This window comes from Symphodus melops, assembly GCF_947650265.1.
Source record: "Symphodus melops genome assembly, chromosome: 10".
Lineage (NCBI taxonomy): Eukaryota > Metazoa > Chordata > Actinopteri > Labriformes > Labridae > Symphodus > Symphodus melops.
The window spans coordinates 22,650,501-22,672,175 of NC_136700.1; the positions used below are offsets into that span (position 1 = coordinate 22,650,501).

The 21,675-nt window shown below is 42.5% G+C and overlaps 2 protein-coding genes across 2 annotated transcripts in view; both read right to left on the bottom strand.

Moving 5' to 3' along the window:
* Nucleotides 1-742: 742 nt before the first annotated feature.
* Nucleotides 743-7,667, bottom strand: LOC306830827 (aldehyde dehydrogenase family 3 member A2-like). The gene is made up of 11 exons (XM_079354531.1): nucleotides 7,564-7,667; nucleotides 6,454-6,615; nucleotides 6,037-6,268; nucleotides 5,374-5,459; nucleotides 5,087-5,295; nucleotides 4,798-4,915; nucleotides 4,502-4,643; nucleotides 3,843-4,009; nucleotides 2,194-2,293; nucleotides 1,870-2,108; nucleotides 743-1,116 (listed from the first exon to the last, which is right to left on the bottom strand). The coding sequence occupies exons 2-11, from the start codon at nucleotides 6,613-6,615 to the stop codon at nucleotides 1,102-1,104; spliced, it is 1,470 nt and encodes a 489-aa protein (XP_079210657.1). The 5' UTR covers nucleotides 7,564-7,667; the 3' UTR covers nucleotides 743-1,101.
* A 1,240-nt stretch (nucleotides 7,668-8,907) lies between these two features.
* Nucleotides 8,908-21,675, bottom strand: part of ulk2 (unc-51 like autophagy activating kinase 2) — a 40,510-nt gene continuing 27,742 nt past the window's right edge. The window contains exons 15-27 of the mRNA XM_079353735.1: nucleotides 19,790-19,939; nucleotides 17,843-17,988; nucleotides 17,648-17,728; nucleotides 15,780-16,054; nucleotides 15,514-15,692; nucleotides 14,907-15,016; nucleotides 14,627-14,764; nucleotides 13,569-13,810; nucleotides 13,293-13,471; nucleotides 12,536-12,654; nucleotides 12,068-12,225; nucleotides 11,772-11,907; nucleotides 8,908-11,251 (exon numbers count right to left, since the gene is read on the bottom strand). Of these exons, the coding sequence (XP_079209861.1) occupies nucleotides 11,187-11,251; nucleotides 11,772-11,907; nucleotides 12,068-12,225; nucleotides 12,536-12,654; nucleotides 13,293-13,471; nucleotides 13,569-13,810; nucleotides 14,627-14,764; nucleotides 14,907-15,016; nucleotides 15,514-15,692; nucleotides 15,780-16,054; nucleotides 17,648-17,728; nucleotides 17,843-17,988; nucleotides 19,790-19,939 (1,978 nt within the window). The 3' untranslated portion in view covers nucleotides 8,908-11,186. The remainder of the gene's footprint in view (nucleotides 11,252-11,771; nucleotides 11,908-12,067; nucleotides 12,226-12,535; nucleotides 12,655-13,292; nucleotides 13,472-13,568; nucleotides 13,811-14,626; nucleotides 14,765-14,906; nucleotides 15,017-15,513; nucleotides 15,693-15,779; nucleotides 16,055-17,647; nucleotides 17,729-17,842; nucleotides 17,989-19,789; nucleotides 19,940-21,675) is intronic.

Consider the following 21,675-nt stretch of genomic DNA (forward strand, 5'->3'; position numbering starts at 1 on the left):
GACTAACTTGTCTCTACATTAAAGGAATAAATCTTTAAGAATAAAGGACACCGTGAACAATTCAAGAGTCCAAACATCTGCACTGTAAAAATGTCAAAAATGACAGAAACAAAGTCAGTCGAGAAATAGATTTTCTCTGAAAATAAAAAGAGGAAACATTTTGTGGATAAAGATGTCATGTTTAACAAAAACAATTCTCAATTTTTCTCAACAGTTCTCAACGAGGTGAAAAAAAAAAGAAAAATGACAAAAACAAATATATAGCATATGAAAAATCGAGATTGAGAAGAAAGCTAGAGGAAATGTTTTAAATAAAAGATGTAATTATAAGATAAAGATTTCAATGTTGAGAAAAAAATACACAAATGTAAGCTTTTTTTTTAAATAGCTAAATATATAATTCGCTGGATTATTCTGGATATTCAGTCATTCTTCGTGTGAACGAAATAAAAACAGAAACACAAAGGAAAATGGAATATAAAAGAAAAAGAAAAAAGACAAAAAAAACGAAGTCATGAAAAAAATAAAATCCTTTCCACTCAGGGTTTCATTCAGGGTCTCATTCATACAAGTTGAAATGCATTTTATTCATACATACAGTATATATGTTTTTAACCAAACATCCTCCTGACTCCTTTATCCCCTCCTCACACACACACACACACACACACACTTTTCCCTTGCCTGCTAAGTCTTACCTAAAATGTGGACGATGAAAAAGTGAAGAAAAATTATCTGACACTTTTTTTTTTTGTTGGAGTTTAATTGCAGAAAGTTTGAGAGAATGTAACAGAGGATCGAAAACCTTAAATGCAACAATGATACTTGCTGTTATGTTTTATCTTCAGAGCTGTATGTGTTGATTTGTGCATGAGAGGAAATTTAAATAAAACCGAATATATTGCTATAAAAATATGTAAAACAATAAAAACTAAAATAGCAGCATTCAGTGGGACAGACGAGGAATTCTAAAGACATGTTGAAAGATTAAACCAAAAATAGTCTATGAATTAGAAAGTGTATGGACCATGTGTATATTTCACTTTGAATCAGTGGGACACCTGCACAGGTATGAATGACGCCAGCTTCTGCTCCTCGTCTTCACCGCAGGAATCTCTGAAAGAAACAGCACACACAGACCCCGAGACATTAAAACAGACAGTTTGACTGTTCACGGGAGCAAAACAAGTGTGCATGTCAACAAAGGTGCTGGGGTGGACCAGAACAAAAGGAGCCATTTAGCAGAGGAGAGTGAAGCATGCTGGGTAATTAAAAGGAGGGTAGATGAGGGGGCGTTATGAGGTTAGATTTCCGGGACAACACCACACATTGTCCGCACCAGACAAAGCCATTGTTGTGTGAAGGTCCAGGCCTGTGGGATTGTGGGTATGTCGGGGGGAGGAGCACTCATATCTCGTGGGGAAAAATGAATTTATTTCAAAAGCAGTAAACAGACATCAGTTACATCACTGTCAGGAAACACACAGCTCTCTACATAATCAGACCCAGTACACGACATATCACTAGGTGAGTTCTAATGTCGTCAAAGCTGTGACGTCCCGCCCTCTCTGCAGCCAGTTTGGTTTAACTTCCTGGCTCAGCAGCCAATAGGCAGAGTTGGGACTTGCGAAGGACATCAGTTAACAGTGAACACCTGAGGGCTCGGCTTCTCGCTTTAGGCCTCCACCAGCTGGTTTCAGTTTTGCTTGCACTCACACTCCACTTACATTCATGACTGACTGATCAGATTCCTTAATCATGAGACTGGGTTTACAGCCAGATCATCTCGAAACATCTCTGATCTCCAGATATTAAATATTCCAGAAAACATTCCTCTTTGATTAGACAGGTGTATATGATTTCCTTTACCTGGACGACAAATGATGTGAGGCCAACCAGCATGGCGAGCATGGCCATGCGGCGCAGTCTGCACATGTTCACCCTCTTCAGCAGGAAGAATCGAACCCAGCCCAGCTTCTTCGCGGTGTGCGGGGGGTAACGCATGCTGTTGACGCCCTCCATCTTCAGCTGCTTGATCAGACAGCTGCGCAGGTGGCTGAGCTGGTCGAAGCTGTGGCGGCCGTGATAGCATCCCATCCCGCTGTTACCTGAGAGACAGGTGAGAGGAGGAGTCGGCTGTGAGCGTGTGTCCAGATGAACCGCTGGAGGTTCATTTAAGAGTGTAAAACTCACCTACTCCACCGAAAGGCAGAGCGCTGACCGTGAAGTGAACCAGACAGTCATTAGCCAGCAGAGCGCCGCTGGACGTCTCAGCTATCACCCTTTTGATCAGCTGTGGATCAGACAGGAAGAGTCAGAGCAGTGCATTGTGGGTAGAATATTACCATGACTTTTGTGCAGGTCAGACTTCAAGAGTTTGGGCCAATTTTTTATCTACCCCCCAACATGGTGATGTGAGGGGTTTAAAGATTTGGTCTTTAAAAAACAGCTTACATGTGGAGCAGTTTCCACACTTACATAAAACTAACTATGAAACTTTCCAAACATTCTGGGGTGAACACAAACAGCTGACTTTCAGCTCGCCACTTTTTGCATGAAGCTGGGATGAGGGGATGTTGAACAGAAGGTCATATTCAGCAAGCAGGCTGAGGTGATATATATATATATATATATATATCACCTCAGCCTGCTTGCTGAATATGACCTTCTGATATATATATATATATATATATCTCCTTTGAAAGGTGAGTGACCAGCTGCATACAGCGTGTTTTAACGTCATGTCTTGCCTCCTGTTTTCCACTTTGCATTGATTGATTGATTGATTGACACAGACAGACAGACGTACTTTATGGATTCCAAGTGCAATATTATTGATGAAGTATAGTCGTGTCATTCCTTATTGTTGTAGAATTTCTGTGATTACTTAATTAAAGGGATACTTCATTTACATTAGCTGCGTATCATTGCAATGTGACGCTTTTTGCATCACATGAAGAAAACTTTCAAGCAAAGAAAAACATATTTTTCTCGTCTCAGGGCAAAATGAGGGCTGGATTCACGACCATTCAACACTACTACCATGTTTCTAATGATACACAGCTTCATGCATGGGTGAAGTATCCCTTTAATGTGTAATGTGAATTCATTGTTGCTGATGTCAGTCAGACCTGACACAGTTCAGCTTTATCTGGAGACCAAGGACAGCTGGGAGAGAGTCAGCAGCTCTCACTGATATCTGCAGGATGTTTGGGAGACCTTGTTGTTCTCTCCGGGATCCTTGACGTCACAGATTATTCTAGGTGGGTCAATGAGACGTGACCCTGATAATGGTCATATCTCTTTGAATACATGAAGAGCCTTTGGAAGTGTCTAGCAGATTATGTGTGAGCATGAGAATCATGTCTCCTGCAGTATTCATCTAATGTATAAACTTTCACCAAAGTGAGCCATCTGAGTCTAAGGGGTCAAGTCTTCATCATTTCCTTGACACTTATTACTTGTTATGTTGTGTGTGTGCGTGTGCTGGTGGATAAATGTATGTGATGTTCAACTTAAAAATGTGTGTTGTATTGTAGTTTTTGCGTATTCTGTAGACTCCCTCTTTAGGCTGGCTCAGGGGAGACGTTCACATTAAAAAACATGACACAGAGGGAGAGGGTTGATGTTCTTCTTTTTGCAGTGTTCATCCTTTCTGACTTTCCAAAGTAAATCCCTCCAGCTGTTGAAGGTCAGGTGCCAACACATTTCTCCTCACGTGCATGATGCAGCCTGATTTTGATGTCAGCTAGGATTGTGACACGCCTCCGTAGCCCGAGCCTCATCCCACACAGTGATTGTACAGTATGTGTATTCATGTCTGTATGCAGAGCTGTGATCACCTTGTTGTTGTGAGAGAAGACGTAGACGACCAGGGGTTTCTCCCTCTCGTTGATGAACTGGATGGCCTCGTCCACACCGCTCACTGTGATGATGGGAAGTAAGGGACCAAAGATCTCCTCCTTCATCACTTTGGATTCCCCCGTCACATCCTGCAGCACGGTAGGCTCTGTCAGCGGAGAAAGGACAAAACAAACAGATACTACTTAAAGTAAATCCACTTTGACACAGGGGTAACCCGAGTGTCTACCAAGTTGAGAAAAATGCTCCCTTTAAACATTTCTCAACTTGTGACATCACAAGTTGGGTTGTTGGGTAAAAAAAAACAAAAAAACAATTCTCGTCCCCTGGTTTCCATCCCCAGGTTCCTCCATTTTTATTCTCACTAGTGAAGCGGTGATGTCTACTGGGAAATCTCAGTGGGTCTCATTGCATTTAAAGAGACACACACACCAAAACGAAGCGTTCTGGGAGAGCTGGTTTCTACAGGGTCACAAACCTCCTCTGGTGCTTGAGTCAAGTTTTATTTGGACCAAAGAACAGCACAGATGTTTAATTTAGAGCACATGGGGACTGTTTGAAAATGAGGATAATATGTCCTCTTTATTTGTAAAATAAAAAGTTAATATATCTCATTAAATATCTCAGACACATCTCATACCTATGTAGCACTGAGATTCATCGCTGTCTCCACCAGCAGCCACCGTGCTTCCCTCCATCAGAGCCATGACCCTCTTAAAGTGCCGCTGGTTAATAATGCGCCCGTAGTCCTCAAAGGTTTTTGGATTTTCTGTGTAAAACTCCTGCAACATGTGGAATTAAAGATACATCATGTTCACATTGTCTTCAACTGATACTCTTCCCTTTATTGTTGTGCTACTACTTGTTCTTAGCTATTGTTTTTTGTTTGACTCCTCAAAATTGCAAAAAAGGTTAAAATCTTAACTTCAGACCCACCTTGATGTTCTTCTTGATTTCTTCCACCACTCTGCTCTGGATGCACGGTTCACACAGGATGTAGTCTGGAGCGATGCACGTCTGACCGCAGTTCACAAACTTTCCCCACGTGATGCGACTGTAGTGGTTAAAAACAAATCACATTTCATTAATGATATAAATTTTTCTGTCCGTTTGCTTCTCAGTACTACGTTCTCCGTGGATGTAACCGCGGTGACTTCCGCCTACCCTGATGTCACATGCACACTCTCTATTGGCACCATTACAATGCTACATTTCACAGACTGACCGACATGCCACAGAGATGTCACAGCTCTTGTCGATGTAACAGGGGCTCTTCCCCCCCAGCTCCAGGGTCACCGGAGTGAGGTGTCGAGCTGCAGCCTGCATCACCAGTCTGCCCACTGTGCTGTTTCCTGTGTAGAAGACGTGATCGAATCTCTGTTTCAGCAGCTCCTGAGTCTCTGCCACCCCACCCGTTACCACAGGATACAGGTCCTACATAGAGAACATGCAGATATTAAAACTGTCCTTATATGTTCTCTGAGGCAAAAGAGAGTGGAGTTTGAAGCTCACTTTGTCGAGATATTTAGGCAGAAGCTCCTCCATGACCTTGGCAGAGTGAGAGCTGACCTCAGATGGTTTGATCACTGCTGCATTACCTGCAGAATTAAAGAGATGCACACAGTGTTGGTTAAAGCGTTTTGTATAAAGCTGTGATTTCATAAATGTTCAGGCTGCAGTGCATGCTGATCTACTGAATCAAGCGTTAGATTGGAGCATAATGCCACTGGACATCTGGTTTAGAATCAGTCAAATGCATGCACGATATCAAAGTTCAGAAGGTCAATAGGCCGAAAATTAATCAGAGAACTTTTTAGAAAGCCCAGCTCATTTATGTCTCAAGATGTGAAGATGTGACCGATTGCATTTACTGTGACGTCTCTTTTTTGGGCATCACAACATCAAAGATACATGCAACAATCAGTGAAGTGCATCCTGAATTGAAAATAAAAGTTAAATCACATGGAAAGCAACTCAGGATTTGAATTTAGTATGCATGCTTTCTTTTGATTGTTATCAATCATCTGGGATTGTTGAACATGACTAAATATTGACAGATGGTGCACTATTGCAGCTGTTGTGTTGTGCACCTCCAACAACAACAGAATAGCTCCTAAAAGAACCAAACCAAAAATGGCAAACAACTCAAAAGGGTGTGTAGTAGTATTTTAATACCAGCTGCAATGGCTCCAACTAGTGGCTGGAGGGTGACGGCCCAGGGGTAGTTCCAGGCCCCAATGATGAGCACCACTCCGAGGGGCTCCGGCTGCACATAAACCTCATCTGTTATGGTGAGGAAGTTCTTCTCCACCGGCCGGGGAGCCGCCCACTCGGCCAGCTTCTCTACGGCCAGCTCGATCTCCCCCTCCAGCCCAAGCGTCTCAAACAGCTCTGTGCCCTTCGCGCTCTGAAAGCAGAATAACGACAGCATACCTGGTTATCCCACTATACAGAGGCTGTCAGATGTTTCTATTCACTTCAATTTTATGATACCACATGTTTTATGACAATAAAAACTCTGCAGCACACAGTGTTTGGAATAATGCATCTCTCCATAATATGCAGATTAACAGATCGTTTTCTTTCTTCTACCTTGCCGAGGTCTCTTTTGACAGCATCTGTGATGTCCCCTCGTCTCTCTGAGATGAAGCGCAGCAGGCTCTTCAGCTGGTGGATCCTGAACTCCAGAGGTTTGGTCTTCCCTGTCAGGAAGGACTTCCTCGCCTGCTGCACAACCAGCTGTTCTCGTGACATCTTGAATACAAAGCGGTAAAATTCATCATTTTATTCATTGGAATCAGACTGCCATAAAAAAACATGTTAAGGCTGACTAACAACATTGTCTATGAGAGGGATCCCGCCCTCTCAGGGAATCTGAAATATTGTCATCAAGCCAGAGATACAAGGTCCCATGTTTAGAAATGTTCAGACTGAAACACTGCTTTGTGCACAAGTCAATCCTAAAGTTTAAAGAGAGGCTGAATCCCAGATCAACCCGCATTGAAGGATGAAATGTTTGTATCTTTGTGTCTTTTCTCAAGAGAAATACAAACTCAAGTTGGTATGTATATAGGTCTGTAAAGCACTGTGCCTTGCTCAAGGGCACATAAGAAAGCATAATGGATACATACAAAATGCAAACAAATTATGTTTCTCCAGATTATGTGGACTGATTTAGTCTTTGGACACCATTTTCTCCAGGTTCTGTTTTCTTTAATTATATTATAAAGTGAACAATATTTTGGCTGACATCATATACTGATGGCACAAAAAAATAGTACTTTACCTTAAGGTAAGGGTTATGTCTGTCAGCACCTAACTGTTTAATATTAAACATACTGATTATGTTATCTTTCAGATTATGAATGACACATCAGTCTTAGGTAACAGTTATTATGAATTTCACTGCAGTACACCTAATAATAAGCAGGGGGGGGAAACCCTCTATAATAGTGTCAACAACAGAGAATAAGTATTTAATTAAAATAATACAAAAACTCTGACAGTCTTGTCCTTTTATAAGTGTATAAATGTGTTTGATGAACACACTCCTCAAAGTTGACTTAGCCTTAGCTTTTTGTCTCTAGTGTCAGTGACAGGGTCTAAACAATTTAAGATCCATATTTATATCAAATATATGAACACTTACATAAGCTTTGCAGTAAATAAATAAATGAATACAGGGCTGAGTTAAAGTCTTACCTTAAAGAATAACTGGGTCGAAGCGGATCGAGCTGTTAGCGCTGTTAGCTATGGTGAGGAGTGATGATGCTTTCAGGTGCTCCTCGGAAAGTTCCAACTCCCAACTTTGTAAAAAAAAAAGAGAGTTACACCGTGATATGTACTTCACCAAAAAGAAACACGTTTTAGTCATAGGCGAATTTTAGTATTCAACTTACACATTAATTTCACATTAAAAATATTTTAATCTAAAATGACCGTTAGCATTATTTACTTTTTCACCGTCAAGTCACTTTTCCCCGCCTTGATTTTGCGTATCATTAATCTGGATAATTCGGCTACTAGCATTGTATGCCTCTGTTTTAATTATTGTGGTTTAATTCCGATATGATTGCGTCTTATGGCCTTACATTATGAGTTCTATTCAACCTAGAACCATGTTTCACTGATTTTTCCAACATCACTTTAATGAGTTGCCCTATTCGGCACCAGGAATTGGTCTGCTAAACTGTCCTTCAAAGTAAGAACCAATCAGCTACAGGAAACAGCCACAGGAAACAACCCCCAGTATTGCGTAATAATAACACAACAATGTAGCTGCAGGCATATCTGTGGCTGCAGGGTGCCGAAGAACAGGAACAGTTACTCACTGTCGGTCGGCATGTCAAGAATTTAAAATCCTCATCTGCAGACTTCTCAGCAGGCTGAGTTACATTTTAAAGTGGTTTCATGCTTTCATAAAAAGGTGGAGCAGAGCCAATAGTGCAGTTGTAAAAAGGTGCAGATTTAATCAGCAACAGTCATTTACATTTTAAAGATGGATTGTTAGTGGAGTCATGATTGACCCAAATATCCATCTAATTGCACATAATAAAAAAAGTCCTCATTAGAACAGTTGTATACTAGCACATCAATTCCACCCGCATGAACTCTGCTCAGGTATTAATAACGTTTCTGTGTAAATATTTAAAGTTTAGTCTGTCAGTTAAATTAGTTTCATAAGCAAAATGGTCAACAAATTAATTTCTATTCAATAAATGAACTAAATGTTGTAGCTCCCACTGGACTGTAAAGTGTGAGTTTATGATTTATAATTGTAACACATCAATATTTTACCCATATTAATATTTCACTCATTTTTATGAGCATAAATGTACTTTTTGTGTGTGTGTGTGTGTGTGTGTGTGTGTGCTTTTTATAGGTTTCTTAAGTGTCCTGACAAAGTATTTCAATGAGGGCCCTATAAAGGGTTAAAGGTTACTACTATAAATGCTTACCAGATTCATCAACAATGCAAACAATTTTATCCAAACAAAGACAATTCTTTAAAAATATACACTTAAAAATAATGCACAGCAGGTCAGCTTTATTTTTTCTCTTTTTAATAACAAAGACTGTATTTGTGTTCCATAAAGAACAGAGACATCCCTTGGTGAGACACAACATTGACATTTGTCTTGGAAAAATCGGTGCTTGGATAGAGATGCATTTTCAGGATCATGACTGACGGCGGGGTTCTTCAAAATGCATTTAGAACAAGCAATAGAGGCAGAAAACAACAGGGAACGTACATTCAATAATCTAGAGGTTCTACAGGGTAAAATGCAGACTCGGTTGTTACCCATGCTTCATCCAAAACAGTCCGCCTCTAGTGACAGTCCAGACAGGAGCAGGAGAAGATCCAGGTTGGGGTTTCTGTCAGATTCATTTGCCCCTCGACACTGTGTGTGCAGTAAAAGGCTTTGTGTGGTTCAGAGTGCTCATGACAAGGAAAACTTAAAAACCCAGATATGTGTAGGAAAAAGAACAGTACATCAGAGAACCAGGCCGCTGGGTGCCTGTGAATGCATTTATACACATTTTTACACTGAAAAAGAATGTATTCACACATGTACAAAGGAGTAGGCCTATGTCTGCTTTTACAAGAAGGCACCTCCTTTTTTCCATCGTTGACTGTTACTACTGGCCTTAATGCACGCCTGGCAGGTGCTCGTGTGTATATTTTCTATATAAATACACACTCATACAAACATACATACAGTACATACACTGTTGGTGGCCCAGCAGACGACTGAAGGGAGGCAGAGGAACCAAGTGGACGACAGGCAGTGCAGATTTTGACAATTCAAGTCTCACGAAATTGTATAAAATAAGCGAGAAATCTGAAGATGTCACACTCATTTTTAGGACATTTCATGAGACCCAGTGAACAGATAAGTGTGTATTGATCAACAGTCCTGTGTAGAAAGAGTTTCTGGAAAGTTTTGAAGCTGCCACGAGTTTAGTTTTTTTTAATTTAGCACAACCCTGTTGAGCCAAAAGATGTTTCATCCATATCAAAGCCTCTTTGGCAGATATGGATAAAATGTATCAAATTCAAATATGTACATATAAAGACTTGTGCTCTTTGACTGACAGGCTGACGGTATCGTCAACAACCTCCCAAAAACTCTGATCTCATACACACACACACACACACACACTCTCACTCCTCCTCCTGGAAAGAGAAGAAGGGATCATCACATGCATCACATATTTATAAATATATACAACTTTGCAACATCAAGTCTTGTTAAAAAAAAGTCGCTACTGATACTGACAGAACATGAACAGCTGTAGTAATTTTAGTAATATCAAACTTATTTTGAAGGTAAATTGTCGTCAAGTTAAGCTGCAGCCAACGGGTCTTGGCTGTTCCGAGTTTCCCTTGTGGCTCGGCCTCATGGGAAATGTATGCATTCTGATGACTTGTTGATCATGCACACAAAGCAGGTAGGTTTGGGGGTGTAAGAGGAGTGATTTGAAAACCCCTCCCCCTTCTGCCTTCACATATCTCCCTCAGGAACTTATTACAGATACTCATCTCCTCCACAAACTGCGATAAAGTGCTTCGGCTAACAACACTACAAAATTAAAAACAAAGCAATACAAATCTACATGTTCCTGTCTGACTAAACGGCTGTGTTGTTTCTGTAACAGGAGTTTGTGTTGTTTGTGGGTCCAATCTGTTACAGTGATTGGCCGTCAGCCTTTTTCTAACTTTTTCCGTTTCTTTTCACTCCAATACTTGAGGTTTTCAAGATAGGCAGGAGATTCGAACATCTTCTGAATCAATAAATAAGATCAATAACAACCTAAAAAACAGAGTAAATAACCACTGATGTCACAGAGTAAGCAGGTTTTTAAAAAGATGAACTGCTTGAGACTCTTGATGCCCACAAACCGCCTCATAGTCCTGTACAATGTCTTTTTCTTCTGGTAAAAAACAAACGATATCCTGAATGACAGACATTAGTCTTTATATATGTATAGTTCAGGTCTACCATTACAGTGTAGGAAAAGAAATGCACCGGAAGGTGCATGCATCCATGTCCTCATCCAGTTTCAGCCTTCAGTTTCTGGATGTTTTGTCATCTTTGGTTGGAAGTTTGTGCATCAGTAACATTTCAGTCTGTGATGCAGCCAGAAAGAAAACAAAAACTGATGATAAATACAGATGAAAACGAGCGAATGAAAAGTGCTTGAACTGCTACAGGAGTGACCAGCAGCTCTGTGAGGATGAAGATTGAGAGTCTCAGGATGCTGCAATCCCTCTTTGTGTGTGTGTGTGTGTGTGTGTGTGTACAGTATGTGTGTGAGCGATGCTACTCGTACAGTGTGACGGTGCAGTAGCAGAGGGCGGAGATCCTGCGGTCCACGCTCGCCTTGTCTGCAGGGAAACAAAAACAGGATCATGTTAACACAAGTTGCAAAACAAACTTGAAAGTAAAAAAGAGTAATTAGACTAAGAGACTACAGACGCCTGCTGTATCAGACATGTGTAGGCTCTCTTTTCGATTGATTGTATTTATTTAGGTGTCATGCACCAAAGTTCCCAACCCTCATGATTTACTTGAAAAAAAATCAGTCTCAACACTAAACCACAGCATGCATCGATCGGTCAGCCTCGTCAGCTGAAAATCCACAAGTAAAATATTTAGGCAGATTAGCCTGTTGAAGTTTTCATTACTTTTTCGATACTTCATGTTATAAAACAAGACTTTGTATGCACTACATGTATTTAATTTAAGACGGGTGTGTGGGAGAGAAATTAATCGCTGCATAGCGTCCATAAATATATCAGCAACATTGTGCAGTCAACTCTTCAAGCAGTTGTTCACGTGAGTTAAAGCCATACGTCTTCATCCTGGTTGCTCTCAGTGTAACGTGGTGTCAGAGTCCGTACTCACACTTGACCACGTTCTCGATGTCCGTCGGGTCCTGCAGGATCTTGGACAGGCCGTCCAGCAGCATGGCCGCCTTGCTGTAGCGGTAGGCAATATCTTCCGTCTGCTTGAACATCTCATCAAGAGCTGCCGACTGAACCTGACACACACACAAAAACACACACACACACGTCATCAGGTGAGTCTTAACATTATCTTACATCGTTGTTACACAGAATCTGAAAATTGTGTGAATCACAAGTGTCAATGACGTTGGTGTCTGTGGCAAAAATCTTGCACTGGTATGAGCTGAGGCTCACCATCTCCACAGCGTGATTGTAGATGAGTTTCTCTGCGGTGACACTGTTAATCTCGTCCACAAATCGCTGCTTGTCAGAGAAGAAGTGATTCAGTTTGTCAGTCAGCCGCCGGCAGAGAGAGATGCAGCTTTTGTACCGATCGTTCAGGCTCTTCACCACTGAAAGTAAACAAGAGAGGGATATGTAACTCTGCAGGGGTGTACCTGTGCTTGGAAAAATTAATCTCTCTTTAAAAAGGAAACATGGGAATAAACAATACTGTTCTTTCTCTTTTTAGTCATGTGATGCTTTAATGTGTTTTATGAGCTTTTTTTTTTTTCTTTTGTTCCATCTTGTTTGATTGTATAGTGTTGTATGCTCTTGGTGCAAGATAAATTCATTTAGGGCCAATACAGGTTTCCTTTATTCATTATTATTTATCTTACAGTTTAATTAATCTGCTGGTAAATGTTAACTCATAGTTCTTACCTTGTTTTACTGCGCTGGAAGGATTGAGCTTGGCTGATTTGATCTGCGCTTTGGCCAGGTGGAGGGAGGAAGCCAGGAGCTGTGCAGCCTTCATGTAGAGCACCAGCTGTTCCACCTGCCTGTAGGGGGCAGCACAGACACAAACATGAGACCAGCAACGCAGTAACGTCACAGAACAAAGAGCCTCCATACACAATGCTAGATACAAGGTCTTAACACACTTACTCAAAACAAGTCATGACACATAATTCTGCCAATACATTCAATAGGATTCAGATCCTAAATAAACCCAAGCTCGTCATCTTTACGTGGACAACACAGCTTTGTCAGTTTAGAGTGAAGCTCTGGGCCTGAAACTTTGTGCGTATGTTTGCATGTATCAGGCCCCACGAGTGTTTTAAAGCAAAAAAATCTGAATTTTTTATTAAAGTTAGTTTTTACTAGATAAAAAGTTACAATGAAAGAGAGCGAGAGTGAGCACTGTCTAAATGCACACATTCACTGGCACCATGTTTAGAGCTGTAACACGTACTTAAGCAGTGTGAAAAAGTTTGCCCACAAATGTAGTTCATTAAACATGCAATCATCTAATACTGGGTGTCTAGGACTTCCAGTTTTGTTGCCATGGTAACAGGTATATTGTATTTGATTTTCACTGAATTGTATCCCTGGACCTAATATGTTTCCTGGGTTCATTAGGGTTTAGGTCTGTCATGTTTTTAACCTCTGAAGACATTTCCATGAAGTCATTACTTACCCCCACTCTTTGCTGAGCTGGCTGATCTGGTCCACGACCACACTGTCCTGGGGAGGGTAGATGGAGGCGGCTGACACGCCAAGCTCTGTCCCTCCAGCCCTAATTGCCGCCATTTCCAGGACGCAGTCAGTGAATGAGAGCATCATCCGCAGGTGCATCAAGGTGTCTGTGTGCTCACGCTACAAAATAACAAGAATTAAATGTTAAAACTGAAGAGTAAAGCTCCACGCATTTTTTTCCTGTAAAGATAAGATACAGGCATCAAACACGGCTCACCTCCATGAGAGTCTCCTCCGGCAGCTCAGGGGCTTCGAATGTGATGAATCCCTCCAAGCTGGGAGGGGAGGTTCCGTAGGGGACGTATCGCAGGCTGCTGGGCGCTCCCTCTGCCCCGGTGACAAGCTGTCCTCCACCAAAACCTCCAGGAGGAGAGGTGCCCATGGCCATGCCTGGAGGAGATCCCACATAGACCCGACCGCTGGTGGAGCACAGGGAGCCGCCTGAGCTGTTGGAGCCCACTGAGAGGAGGACGGGGAGGGGAGAGGATCATGAGACAAGTGAGCAATATCTCTGATTACCTCACAGCCTTCCTGCTTCTGTGTTAAAGAATACTGAAACTTGTTTTAACATAATTTGGGGTTTAAATGACCAGAAAAGTGCAATGTTATAGAATTGCATTAATTGCTGCTTAGTTTGTAGCTGTGAAGCAGTTACTGCTGCAACCTAATGCTTTAAATGAGACAAATTTCAGGTACGCCGATAAAGACAGATACAGATTATTGTTCAAAGTCTCTGAAAATATGACAGAAAGTATCACTACAGACATAAACCAGTTTTCAAGGACTAAGAGGATTTTCTTGAAACCACAAATTGCCTTCACATCACTCGCCTCAAAGCCACCAGACTTCACCCACAAAAGCAGGAATCTTTGAGCTGTGCTCTTTCAGCCAATTCTTTCTATTGTTGTGTGACTTTAGTTCTTCAAATGTTTTATTTGAATCACATTCATATAAACACAATAATACAAGAAATCCTCAGATATGACTTCCTGATAAAGGCTTGATGCTGAGTCTGTATATGAAGGCCACTCGAGCATGTAGAAGAGATTGTTAGGGTTATTTTTGTCTGTCTAAATCCAAAGAGTTTAAGTCCAGGATGCTTTTTGAGCAGTGAAAACAAACTGACTTCAAGTCTTTACAGCAGGCCTCACGGCTGCCAGCTGAAGAATCTACTGGAGCTATTCCAAAGCTTTCGACCCTTACTTCAGTCAATAAGACCCAACATGCTGTAAACATCCACTAGAATCAAGCTTCACTCAGGTGCAGGATCCTTACCTGAGGTGGTGCGTGGTCGCGTGCCCAGGTGGCTGCAGGTGGGAGGAGTGCTGCTGTTTGGCGGTGAACCCACAGTGAAAAGGACAGTACGAGGACTGGCTGACCCACCCTGAACCAGCCCGCTGGGACCTGCAGGGGCTGTGAGGAGAGGACACTTTCATTTCATTTCTTCATGAGGTAGCAATTTGTTCCCCTGATCTCGTGTTTTTACAGGACGGAATACTGCTCGACTAAAACAAATGCATTCTTTTGCAAACTCTGTCCAACAGTATAGATGTACCTGTGTCCATGGGCCGCTCCGTGTTCAAGCTGTCATTGCTGCCCTGATAGGCCTGTCCACCAAGCGTGATTCTGATTGGCTGCTCAGACAGACGACCTGTACTAACTGACCTGCAGAGGGACAACAGATAACGTCGACACAAAGTCAAACATCAGAAAAAGTGACATCACAAAGTGAGGGGACAGAGGGGCAGAACATTTATTATGTAATTCTTTCAACATTTGAATTGCCCTCTAGAAACAGACTAGTACAGTGATCTATCCTCATTGTTTCCCTTTCATTGTACAGCATTATAATATTGATTAAAGGTGGACTTTGTTTTTGTGATACAAACACTTTATAAAGACAGAAAACACCTGCAGGATGCACAAACATCCCCCTGAAATCAACTGGTTGCACCGGTCCTTGACACAATATCTCATCATTTATTTTACTTACGGTAATTACCAAAAACAGCAAAATAACTTTGTATTAGCTGCAAACATACACCAGCATGTGTGCAACTTTGTTTTCTTTCTGTCTGTAAGAGACATAAAAATGACTTTTGCATCTAGAGTATATAGAGACTTGAGTTTAGGTTGGAGGAGGAAAAAGACAGGACACCCACCTGCCAAATGTCCTGCTGCCCTCGGGGGCGGCTGGGCGTCCACTCAGGTACGGGCTGCAGTGGTGGGTGCAGATTTCACGGGCGTCTGCCAATGTCTTGGTGGGCACGGGGCTGTCAGCTAGTGCCATCAAGTTACAAGACGCCTGAGTTTTGGGGATCTTGAATGGGGCAGAAATGGTCTGAATGGGAAAAAGACAGTCAAGTTTAACAACTGCTGATGTGAGTGGATTTGGTCATGCTGACATGTTCATAATCCCTCCACTCACTTTAGTAGGGGAGCCGATGATGGTCGGCAGTGGGGACTTCTGCAGCCAGTCGGACGTGCGCGGGGATGTCCCCAGGAGCTTGGTGGGGGAAGAGCCCAGGTTGGCCGGCCTGCCGAGCTGAGGGGAGTGACTGCAGGAGGAGGAGGAGGAGGAGGAGGGCTGAACAGGGTCTGATAACTGCTTGTGGAGCTTCTGCCGGGTCTGGTAGACTTCGGTCAGGGTGGGGGCGCTTTGTAGCCGAGCACCCAGGAGCTGAGAGGACGGGACAGGGGAGCCTAAGAAAATATAGAAGAATGGATTCATATTAATAACAGTTCTTGTTTTTGTCACTGAAAGACTTAAGATTGTTATTTTGAGTTTATGACATGACAAAGAGGATCCCTACATACATGTATATTGTATTTGTTTATTATTGTAAACTGGGAAAAAGATAAGTCTCTTTTTACAGGCATCAGACTCTGTTGAGATAACAGTCAGAGGGGTCGCTGTCCTGTTGCTGCCTTGTTAACTTGGTTTGTCTGTTTTATGGTGTGTTACATGATTTCTTTGTGCGAGTCCTACTAACCACTAAAAAAACTGAAGTAACACAATACCACAAACAAACTCAATGATCACGGCAGTGGTAGACCAGTAAACTCTGTTGTTTTATGAAGAGGGTGATGTAAGCACTGTCTGTGGTTAAAAACAGTTCTCATTATCGTTCTCTCTCTGGGGAATCTTTTCCTAATGTTTGCATGAGGAAATCTGATCCTGTTATAGCACCTTTATTGGACTTCCACACATGCACTTAACTCCCGAAAATGTCCAGAAACTCTCCAGACTTTTTCTTTCTAGTCGAATTTCTGTATGAATGTATTGTGAGCTGATGTGTGAACACAGTCAGTGATATTCAGGTAAATTCCCACTGGGTGAGTGGAAGGGGCTGTTTATCCTGAAACCACCGCTTAGTATGCTACGATCGCTATCAGCATGTAAGGAAGCAGTTTCATCCTGCCAGTATTTTTTTTCCTCCTTTTGGTTGGCACTGTGAAGAAGTTCAATAACACAAAGCCCATGTATAAGGATAAAAACCTCGTCTGACAGTGTGGGGTACGTGTGTGAAGGAACAACTCAGGAATAATCTAGGGGCAGGCTAACCTGAAACTTTTTAGAAGTGCTTGTGTAAAAAGTCTTTCCACTGATTGAGTGAGTCCAGTGGCCCCACATGATTACACAGCAAAAGAACTCAACTGGAAAAAAGGTTTATCAAGACAAGGATTTCCCTTTTAGGGGCCAAACGTATTTACAATTATAATCCGCAATTCACGTGGTATTGAAGGCAACTGATCATGAACTTTCTAATTGCTCTGGCATGTCAGAGAACATCACACATGACACATTTGTCTCTCAGCCTCCTGCTCTGTAGCAGCATGGAGTGTTGCTATTTGTGACACGTTCACAACAGTTGCTGAGACTTTTCACAGACACTCACACAGCGTTAGTCATATAATCTGCCTGTTTGTGTCTTTCCAGTTTGGGGACTGTAAAGTGCTGTTCACTGTCTGTCTGAGGCGTCATTTCAGACCGTGTGTATGGTCGCTTTCCTCTTGTAAAACACGGTCACCATGACAGCAAACCTCTCGACGCAAACAGAAAAGAAGTTGTTAGACGTCTGCAGAGCTCATGTAACGACTGCGTCAGACTGTCGAAAGGGATCGTGACTCACGTTGACTCATGCGCTCCTTCAATAATAAAGTCATGACACACAGAAGAGATCAAAACAAAGAGCTGCAGCTAATTGTTATAATACCAAGAGAATACATTGCATGTTAAGTGAACATGTTGGCAAAGGTAGATGTAGGTTAACCCGGATCTATGAAAAGACTGACCTCCTGAAGAGCTGCGGCTGCGAGGCTCGTGGTTCTGCAGGTGGCAGCAGCAGTGACCCAGCTGCTCAGGGATAGTCCCAACTGTAAACACGAACAACAAAACTATTTAAATTCAATCAAAGAATTGCCTGAAATTTAAATTCATCTTTGGGCGCTGTTTTCAGAAAGCTGAGGCAGCTCTGGAGATGTTCTGACCCAGAGGTGAAGGCGAGTAGGGACGGGAGCTTCCGGTGGAGAGTCGCCTGCTGACCGTCTGAGGGACGTCAGCTGAGCTGGGAGACCCCGAGCCCACTTTAGGGAACCCCATAGGACTGGTGTTGGAGCGCCTCACTGTTCCTGACCTGGTAAACAAAACAAAACAAACAAAAATCACACAACTATTAAAGCCTCTGTGAGCAATTTTCAACTAGTTATGAAACAGACCTAAATGAATTCAGATGCCTCTTCATGACCTACAAAAGCAAAGGACGCCATCATCAGCGACCAGATTTTCTATCATTATTTTAAGACGAGATGACTGAAAGCACCTTGCACATAACAGTCTTCCTCATTTATTTCCACAGCAGATTTTCACACTTAGTGAATTCTTAAAAGAAAGCAGGATGAAAAAACCACTCACACATGTACAGAACAAGATCAGCAAATACAAACAAATGTACTGCTTTGTCCACTGGGGGCGCCAAAATCAACTAAAAGTTGTTTACAAAGAAGTTCTTGACTAATTCTTCAGAGCTATGACAAAAAAATAATCTGCCCTTTTCAAGCACTGAAGTGACCTGAATGGATTTAACACACTGCATGGAGTTTTCAAAGGGTTATGAAACAAACAAACAATGATGTCTTTATATTACCAACACATGCAAACCAGATTATCAGGTTGATTATTTAGTATTCCTGCTCAGATCTTTTCGTTGCTGGTAAAGCCGGGAAGAGCTTAGTCTGTGTTTTCCTCTGCAAGACAACACGCTGACTTGACTTCTGCTGTAGCCAGGAAAAGAGTTTTCAGGAACACTCTGCACAGCGAACACAAGTCATCAGAAAAAGGAGAAGACGTGCCTCTTTGTCCACAGTGGCCTCGAACATTGACGCAGAATTAAATGCCACTGCGGCCAAACTGTTATGTCTTTACGATATTGTCCTGTACATACACAAGTGTAGTTGTATGCAGCAGAAATCTTCTTCTGCTTTATTTTCACAGTCTCAACATACTAGTCCCTGAAAATGTGAACAAAGATGCCCTCTGTCTGTCTGCTCTCTATCTTGTGGTTTGAATTCAACATTTGAAGGATTTCATTTAAGAATAAAGTAAAGAAAGCTTCGAGCTAACGCTTTCTTTGTTTTTGTAGTTCATTCAGTATTAAACTGGTTCTGTTACATAACTGGATCAACCCCCCCCCCCCTCGGCCAGTTGTGCCGGTCATACTTCTTTGGCTGCTACAGGTCCTGACACAGTTTTAAGGTAAAGAGAAAGCATGTGTTGGAGCATCTTCTTTGCAGATTGATCATCAAACTCAGAAAGTTAGAGTTGCAAAGAACTTGCAGGACCTCATGTCATGACGAAGATCTTCTTTTAAGAGGGCAGGCTTCTGTTAGGTCAAAGGGACAGCGTCAGAGCTATAATCCACCCTGAACAGACCGATAAGACGGGACAACTGAAAGTGGGACAGCTGGACAAAGACTCCGAGAGGTGCCCAGAGGATCAGAGTTTAATAGGGAATGACAAAGCCAGGACACCAGCCCATACAGCACATTGTCAAACTGAAATTATAACCACAATTGCAACACAGCAAAGTCTGCGGTAGTCCTCCCTTTTTTAGACAACAGACAGAAAATAGGAACAACAGAGCTGATCTCCCTATGAAACACCCCTCTTTCTTCCTCGACCCTGACGTCTGCTTTGTCTTCACATAAAGCTGCCAACAAACACTCCCTGACTCAGGACAGGAGATCCCAAACTCAGGCTGATGTAACTGTACAGCAACTTTACTGCTGATGAAGCAACAGCCTGTGTTATGAAACTCAGCTTTAAAACAATCCCTTCAAAACAATGACTTAAACATAAATAAGACGATTGAGATTCCTGGTGTTTCTGTATCTAAATCATTTAATACTGCAGTCAGTCCCAGCACAAGCAGCACTAACCTGGGGGAGGTGTACAGCGCGGGGGTCGGGCTGCTGGAGAGGTTCTGCTTGATGCGTTGGTAGTTGCGGATCTGCGTGGGAACAGGGATGGGGGTGGTCTCGGCCCGTGGGGACACCATGGGAGTCTGTCCTGAAGTCGGCTGCGGCTGCCTGGGCGGAAAGAACGAGGTAAGGGTGGTAAGCAACTCTGCTCGAAGCTGATGCTGCTGTTTCCATATGTGCAGGACATCTTCAGGGCTGTCAAAACCCATAATAATCTCAAAAAGGCATGAGTAATAAATTTAACACAAAGTAAGACGACTGTTTGTTCCTCCAGCCTCCAGCTTTTTGTTTACTTCGCTGTGAAGGTTGGATGAGAAACTGAAGTTGAGCTTTGCTGCTCATAGGAGCCGAGTGTGTGGAAAAAAAAGAGGGCCAGGCTTCCCATGTAAACACAGAAGCAGCACCAATCAGCTCACAGCTTATTTGCTGTGGGCGGGGCTAGAGGCAGGGCCAGTCCACGGCACGTGTGAGGCAGGTCCTTTCTGTGTTCAGCAGACACAGGAGGGGAAGTGCAAAGAGACACCGCTCATTTGCATTCTTTTGTTATTCCAGAGGAGACAAAATGTTCTCAAACGCAGGAGTCATGACCGAGTCATCTACAGAAGGCTTCTGCTTACATGTAAAGAGGAGGAGTCAGGGATATGGCCGTTAAAGAGAGAGGCACCAGTTGGAAACCACTCTTACATAATGATGTGTAGCCTGAAAGGGTCTACAGGGGAGAAAGTGGAGGACACGTGAGGCACAGACTAGTACAGACAAAGACACAGACAGAAGTCTCTTTGTTTGAGTTGGAGTTTAAAACCTCGTGCTTTTTCCTTCTCCACACAGATCAGGAGGAAACTTGATACAGAAACACATGATGGAGGCTTCCTATTATCTTCCAGGTTGCTAAAAGCTTTATTGATCCTCAGGCGAGGCTTAATATGTTGTGCAGCGCTGTTATCTGTTAGTTTACAAAGAGGGAATGTGTAGGTCAGGGAATGGCTGCTTTATAAAAGAGTGCTGCCGCTACATTGACCTGGATTTTACCGAGACGCGTAGGAGAGAGGGGGATGGTATCAAACCATGTCGGCCTCTTTCATTTTTTATCATTTGTCACTTCTGGTTTCTCCTAATTCATCTCCCCCTGCACAACATCTCTCTTCCTTGTTGTTAAATGTGGATTTCTTCTTTATCCCTCGTCCTCTATATATCTACGCATCTCATTCCTCGACTGCCATCAATCTAGGACACACAGAGCACAGACCATAAACAAGGCTCTGATTTAGGAGCTCTCTGCGAGTGTTACTGGTGCTACTAAGCTGCAAGGGATGCCTCCTGTAATGAAGTAAAAAGTGGTTCCTCTTGTGTTGATTGTGAGCTAATGTATGTTTCGCAGTAAAAGACTTAGTGCTATGAAGGAGAGAAGAGGGAGGGAGTAAAGCCTGCAGCCTCAACGGTTAGATGAGTATGAGACAGAACAGCAACAAAGACCAAACACAGTGAGTGTCACGGAAAAGGGGAACTGTTTTGCTCGAGGCTGTGCGAACGTTGAAACAGGAGGGTGGAAGCGGTGTAAAGCGGTGTCTGGCTGCAGGTTATCGACAAAGGAAGAGGGTGGAAGAACAAAGCATGACAGGCAGCTGCAGGATGACTGCCAGTTTTTACACTGCAGTTTTATACTACACTTCAGTCAGAGTCTATATGAAGCTTCAGGGATCGTTGGTATGGTTCTGAAACTGTATTCAGCAGAAAATTACCACTTCCTGCAGCTGCTGTAATGACTAATGTTCAAGTCCTGAGGTTTTTTAAACATGCATCTACCTCAATTCAATACTGAGGGCTTTAGATTTAGGTTTATCATT

Excerpts from the sequence above, each read along its gene's own strand:
- LOC306830827 (XM_079354531.1), bottom strand. The coding sequence starts at position 6,615 with ATGTCACGAGAACAGCTGGTTGTGCAGCAGGCGAGGAAGTCCTTCCTG. Across the intron at positions 5,296-5,373 it reads TGCCTAAATATCTCGACAAA|GACCTGTATCCTGTGGTAAC; the intron begins GTGAGCTTCAAA and ends TTCTCTATGTAG. Across the intron at positions 2,109-2,193 it reads TCTGCCTTTCGGTGGAGTAG|GTAACAGCGGGATGGGATGC; the intron begins GTGAGTTTTACA and ends CCTGTCTCTCAG.